Below are 6,267 nucleotides of genomic sequence, written 5' to 3'. Positions count from 1 at the left end.
AAAACACTATTACCGACCAGCTGGGTGACCCTAGGCACGTCACCCAGCCTCTCTGGCCCACAGATTTCCTCATCTGCAGGGCTGTCGCAAGAATTCAATGAGGCAACAGATGTAGAAAACGCCAGCTTCATGCCAACAGCAGAGCTGGCCTCAATAAATCTGAATCCTTAATGCCATGCACATTTGGGAAAATGGGTCTAGTTCTTGTGGAGAAGGGTGGTGGTGGTGTGTGGTGGAAGGAGAGTTCCTAAGCAGACCGGGTTTTTTAGGGGCTGGGGCCAGGAAAAGCCAGCTTAGCTTGAGCCCAGGCCACACAGCCCCCTCCGAGACCCCAAGCATTCCCGATGTGCCCCTCCCAGAGGTGGCCTCAATCGACACAGGTCCCGGGCTCAGGGAAGCCACCACGTCAAGGAAGAGGCACCCACCCACTCCAGCCTTCTCACCCTTTCCAGTTGTCAGTCCACCACGTTATCTGGCCTGAATAATGGGGAGTAGGACCCTGTGAACTTTGGGGGTTGTAAAAGCATCCATCCACAGCTCAGGAAGTCCAAGTGCTAGCTCCAGCCTTGTACCCAAATTGCCTAGTGGCCTTGGGCAAGGTCAGACCCTCTCGTTTTCCCATTTCCTCAGCACATCCGGGAAGAAGGAAATTTTGGAGCCCTTCAGTCCTGGGCTCCTGGTCTGGAAGCTTCCACTAGGCCTGGTTCCCCCATTCCTATGTGCATGGCCCAAACAAGGACCATAAGAAAACAAGCCAGATAAACGCAGGCTGGCTTTTGTTAGTTTTTATGGGAGGAAAAAAAAAAAAAAAAAAGTCACGGGAGTATGCCCCGGCCTCAGCAGCCTGTCTTAGGTCCCCACAAGGGCCCCGGGGTGGGGCTCAGACAGCGGCTGACAGCCCACGGAGGTAGTCCCCCGCCAGGGGCAGCACGGCCCAGTCGTCGGTGCGTAGGGCCACTGGCACTCCGTCCGCCTGGGCCGCCTCCAGCCGCAGCAGCAGCCTCGAGGCCGGGGGCAGGCGGATGGCTACAGAGTAGCTGGCGGGGGGCTGGGCCGCCACCACGAAGGGCTCCAGGTGGCGGGACACCAAGGCCTCGAGCCCCTGCGGCCCCAGCGGGCACCACACACGACTCTCGGCGCCCTGTGGCAGGCAGGAGGCCCAGAGCTCCTCGAAGAAGCCGGGCCCGGTCCCCCCGGGGGGCCGTGGGAAAGGCAGGAAGAGATTGGCGAAGTCCACGGGCAGGGGTGGCAGCTGTGCGTGGCAAGTGAGGCCGGCGGGCGTGGTGTACAGGGCGCGGACATCCAGCCGCGTGGGGGCCGGCCGTCGGGGCTGCAGGGGCAGACGCAGGAGCCGAGGGCGGCCCGGGCACAGGTAGGGCACGTGGACGGCGCCCAGGGGTGCGTAGAGCTGCCCCTCCACACGGAAGCGCAACTCCAGAGAGTAGAGCGGCTCCTGCGCCTCCAGCTGCAACTGCAGCACCGGGCCGGGGCCCTCCGCCCCGCGGGGACCGACACTCAGCCGCAGCGGGGGCAAGGCTGCCTGCACCGTCAGCGCCGTGGCAAAGTCCTGGTTCTCGGCCACCAGTGAAGAGGTCAGGGCAGGGGCGGCGAGCGAGGGGCCCAGGGCCACCCCCAGCTTGGGCCCTGCCAGGTGGGCCAGGAGGATGTAGTAGAGGCGGGCATGGTCCCGGCCGTCAGGGTCCTCCAGCTGCCCGGCCAGCTCCTGCAGGAAGTCCACCAGGCCGTCCCCACCCCCTGCCCACAGCAGGGCCCGGCAGACCCGCAGCAGAGCCTGCTCGAGGCTCCAGTCCGTGCAGTGGGCAGCTGCTGCCCGCAGGAAGCGGAGGGTGGCGCTCTGGGCATCCCTGTCCACCACTGTTGCCAGCATCTGCAGGTGCCAACGCAGAGCCCCATCCCCGCCCTCTCTGGACACCACCTGTTCTCGTAGCATCCCCTTCAGTGGCTTCCCCAGCTCTGGGCCCACTCGATCCAAGAAGTCCACAAAATGAGGGGCCAGAGCAGGCCGGGCCTGGTACAGCTGGGCCAGCCCGTGGGTCAGGGGTGTCAGCACCGTGGGATGCCCGGCCAGGCAGCGCACAACCAGGTAGGAGGCCTGGAAACAGAGGGTGGCCAAGGCCCGGGGGCCCCCCTCCAAGGCTGACATCTGCCGCAGGCCACCTAGCAGTTCCTCCAGGTAGCGCCGGGGGCTCTGAACCTGGCCTTCCTCCTCCTCTTCGTTCTCAGCACTGAGCAGGCAGAGCAGATGCAAGCGAGCCAGGAGGGACAGCGGGTCGTGCAGGAGGCTGGGCAGGAGGCCACGGCACTGCTGGGGCCCGAGCAGCAGCGGGGCAGCCTCCTCACCCGTGGGGCCCAGCGGCCAGTTCTCGGGGAAGCTGAGGAGGCAGTGCAGGTAGAAGAGGTGGGCAGGCGGGGGCAGGGCTGGGTGCTGGGCAGCCAGGGCGAGCCGGCGGAGCAGCAGGGCCTCATCCTGGGTCGTGAACATTGCCTCGCCGAAGGCCGCCTTGAGCGCCAGCACGGCATGCAGCAGCGCCAACTGTGCCGTGCCCAGCAGCCGCACCAGCTGTGGCTTGAAGAGCGCTGGTGGCTGTCCCCGCCTGCCCCGCAGGGCCCAGCCCAAAAGCCACAGAAGCTGGGCCTGGGCCACGGGAGTGAGCAGGTAGGAAGCGTCCAGGAGCTGGGCCACAACAGCTCGCAGCTCCCGGGTCTCCTCGGGACTGGGCTCTAGCGCTGCAAGGCCACGTCCCCCCTCCTCAGCTGCTGGCCAGCTGGGTGCCTGGGCCTGTAGGTGGGCATCACCTTCTCCAGCTAGCGTCCAGTCCCAGGGGCTGTGACCATCCCCAGTGGGGGAGTTGCTGGCCACAAGCAGGCCCTGCAGGCTGGCCCCAGCCCTGGCTTGTACCTCCAAGGTGTTACGCAGAACCAGGGCCAGCAGCAGGCTGAGGGGCTGGACTGGGCCCTCATGCCTCAGCAGGCCCCGCAGCAGCCCCAGGCAGCCCCCCAGCAGCCCCGGCTTGCAGCTCTCTAGCTCCCGCAGGCACTCACACGCTGTGGCCTGCAGGAGGTGCTGCTCCGAGGCAGGGCCAAAGCCTCGACCCAGATCACGGCCTGAGGCCAGGCCTAGCAGCAGGGGCAGGAGGCGGCCCGACGCTCCGGACGTGGGCCCCAGCGCGCCTCCTGCTGCCAGGGCTGTGGTGGCCGCCAGCAGCAGGGGCCGCCGGAGAGCCGAGGGTCGTGGGGGTAGAAGGACCAGGGTGTCCAGCAGGGAGGAGGCAGCCGCTTCAGCTGCAGGAGCATCGGGCCATAGTTGGGCTGGGAACTCCAACGTCAGGGTCAGCAAGGAAACCTAGGTGGGAGAGGGGCCGGGGATGGGGTGGGGGAATCACGGTTATGTGGGTGAAAGCAAAGGAGACCGGGATGACCAGAATGATCAGGGCAGGGGACGCGTGCAGAGCCTACCTTGGTATGTTCGCTCAACTTCTCGCTCCTCAGGTCACTCAACAGATCGCTACCCAGACCCTCGCCCTCGGGACCCGCCATGAAGGCGGACGGGCTGGCCCGGAAAGCCCCGAGGCGCTGGGCCCAGGTTTCCCGGCTCAGCGGCCCCATAGTCAGGCACACAGCTGCCTGCGTAGACTAGAGAGGGCGGATCAGGCCGTGAAGACGCGCGGAGCCCCGACGCCGCTAGAGGCCGCCCGCGGCCGCCGGTCCAGGGCCCTGCTCCCTCTTCCCTACCGCGGAGGGGGGTACCGTCTCCCCAGGGTCGTCTCGCAGATCCCAGCGGGGATCGCCAACAGGGTCTCTCGCGCCTCCTCCCCAAGGGTCTCGCAGGGGGACGCTGGGGAGGGGGCGCGCCAGGGTCACCGCGGGGCTGGAGCGCTGGGCGAGCAGGGGCGGGGGGGCGCGGGCCGCTGGCGCGGGGTGCGTGCCGAGAGCTCATTAGGCTGCCCGCCCTCGGCCGGCACCGAAACCACAGCGCCGCCCGGGCCCCCGGCGCCCGCGGTAACGGGCCGGCGGCTCTCACCCAGCCTGACTCAGCGGCTGCCGGCGCTTGGGCGGGCGGGCTCCTTCCGGGCTGGCGGGCGGCGCGGGGCGGGGCGCGCGGCGCGTGGGCGGCCGAGACGGGGCGGGGCCGCGCGGGGGCGGGGCCGTAACGGGGCCGCCGCCTTCCCCGCCCCCCTCCCCGGGCCGGCAGGTGCCGACTCGCCGGTTTCGCTGGGGCTGAGTAACTGTCCCGCCGTTCGCGGGGCCCCCCTTCCCCGAAACCGCCGCAGGCCCGGACAGGAGCGGTGGAGTTGGGTGGGCCTGGGCTCCCGGATACCCGGGTGCCCTCCCCAATCCCGCGGCGGGACTGCGACCCCCGGCCCCTCCGGGTGCACCGCGGCCGGGGCTCCGCCAGCGCCTGCATGGCTCGTGAGGACGGCAAGCGGCGCGACCCCCGCCTGCGCCCGGGCGCACCGCATCCAGCTTCAGCCACGGGCTCTTGGGGGTGGCGCGGGGTGCGGGTCCCGCGAAGAGGGCCCGGGTTCCCAGGGTGGCCGCTGGGGGGTGCGCAGGGCGCGGTCCCGGGCGCCCGCAGGAAGTGCGCGCCGCGGCCCCTGCGGAACCGGTCGGGCGGGCGCCGCGGGGCTTGGCTTCGCTTCCCCGACGCCGGCCCTGGCCCCCCACCCGCTCGGCTTGGGGGCGCGGAGCCGGCGCCGGGGTCGCGGCCGGGCGGAAATTGGTGATCTTTGCCCAAGGCCGCGCCGACAGCCGGCAGGGGTCGCGGCAGCAGGAGGGGGTAAAGCTGGCAGGCTACGGCCACGGGCCGGGAAACCCCAAAACAACGGGCTCCAGACGCGGACGTGCGGACTGCCAGGGCCTGGAGGGTCACGCGGCCCTAAACGTGCCCAGCGCGACCCGGGAATCCACGGCCCGTGACGGGGAGGCTTCGCTGCTCCGAGACCTGGGGCCAAGCAGAACTAGAACCCGGCCCTCCACTTCCAGACGGTGGACCCTGGGAGCTCGGGGACACTCAGGGGCTCACCGAGGAGCTCTCCCAGGCCCAGGGCTCAGGCCCTAGATACCCCTGTGACCGCAGGCTTCCTGGGCACAGACCCGAGGGCGATCAGACCGTTTCCCCCACCGTCAGCCTAACACTTTTGGCTCTAGTTAACCGGCTTTGAAGATGAAACGGGCCTTAGCCCCTATGCCAGCCGCTGCTGACTCAGGGACCTCCCCATAGTGTCGGGGTCTGGGGTGGGGTAGGGAGAACCGGGAAGGAGGCTGTCTGGGCTACCTGTGCCCAGGGTGCCGGGGGCGGGGGTGGGTGGGGGGGTGGAGCCACCCAGAGGTACAGGTCCAGCAAGAAGTCTGGGTCCCGGCTCCTTTGGGCCCTGCTGCTGGCTCCACATCTGACTCATAGGCTGCAGCCCCAAACCACTTCCCTCTAGGTGCCTCAGTTTTCCCATCTATAAAGTGGGAGTGATGACTCGGCTCAAGGAGGCTGGGGGTGGGGCGGCCTGGCTAATTAACCCTAAGATGAAAAAAAACTGGCGAGGGCAGGCAGCTCCGCTGTGACTGGGAGCCTGTCCGGTTTCCCCGTCTGTGAGGCCCAGGGGGTGCTGATAACTGCACGCGCCCAGCCCTCACCCCTCCCGGGCCGGGAGAAATGGTTATTAAACCCCTTTTGCAGGTGAGGAGGCTTCAAAGGGCCCGGAAGCCAGGCGCCAGCTCTGGCCCCAGTTCCGCCTCTGCCGGCCTCCACCCTTTCTGAGTCTTGGCTCCTTGGGGCCAAGGGTCTGGAGGGAGGGAACCCATTTGTGGGGGGAGGGGAAAGGGGAGGGGCTCCTGCCAAGTCCCCGAGGCTGTGAGGGGCACATCCACATTGAGTCACTGAGGCTCACCACAACCCAAGAGCAGTTACCATCCACAGATGAGGAAAGGGGGCCCAGAGGGGGCACTCATTTTCCCCAAATCACACAACTCCCAAGAGGTGGAATCGGGGGATTTTGGCAAACAGCCACTGGCTGCTGCCCAGCTCGGCCCCCATGCCAGCTTAGCCCTCTTGGGTATCCAGGGCCTGGGTGGATCCAGCTCTCACCTGCCTGCCTGGGGGTCTGCTCCCCTACGGGAGGGTGGTGCTGGCTCTGTCCCCAGCACAGGCCAGGCACAGAGGTGAGCCCAGCCCATCGGCACCACGGGCAGGAGTGTTCCCCAAATCCCCGGGTGGCAGGCCAACCCCCGAGAGTGGCCTCCCAGCTGCCAGGG

General features: G+C 68.1%; 1 protein-coding gene across 1 annotated transcript; it reads right to left on the bottom strand.

Annotated features, from left to right (window-relative positions):
* Nucleotides 1-802: 802 nt before the first annotated feature.
* AP5B1 (adaptor related protein complex 5 subunit beta 1) lies at nt 803-4,084 on the bottom strand. The gene is made up of 2 exons (XM_037840884.1): nt 3,478-4,084; nt 803-3,364 (listed from the first exon to the last, which is right to left on the bottom strand). The coding sequence occupies exons 1-2, from the start codon at nt 3,625-3,627 to the stop codon at nt 881-883; spliced, it is 2,634 nt and encodes an 877-aa protein (XP_037696812.1). The 5' UTR covers nt 3,628-4,084; the 3' UTR covers nt 803-880.
* Between the last annotated feature and the right edge of the window lie 2,183 nt (nt 4,085-6,267).

The sequence above is a fragment of the Choloepus didactylus genome, chromosome 6, assembly GCF_015220235.1.
Source record: "Choloepus didactylus isolate mChoDid1 chromosome 6, mChoDid1.pri, whole genome shotgun sequence".
Classification (NCBI taxonomy): Eukaryota; Metazoa; Chordata; class Mammalia; order Pilosa; family Megalonychidae; genus Choloepus; species Choloepus didactylus.
This window is presented reverse-complemented; position numbering and strand designations above follow the sequence as displayed.

Coding starts and splice junctions, on each gene's coding strand:
- AP5B1 (XM_037840884.1), bottom strand. CDS start 3,627: ATGGGGCCGCTGAGCCGGGAAACCTGGGCCCAGCGCCTCGGGGCTTTC. Junction 3,365..3,477: donor AGTTGAGCGAACATACCAAG/GTAGGCTCTGCA, acceptor TCTCCCACCTAG/GTTTCCTTGCTGACCCTGAC.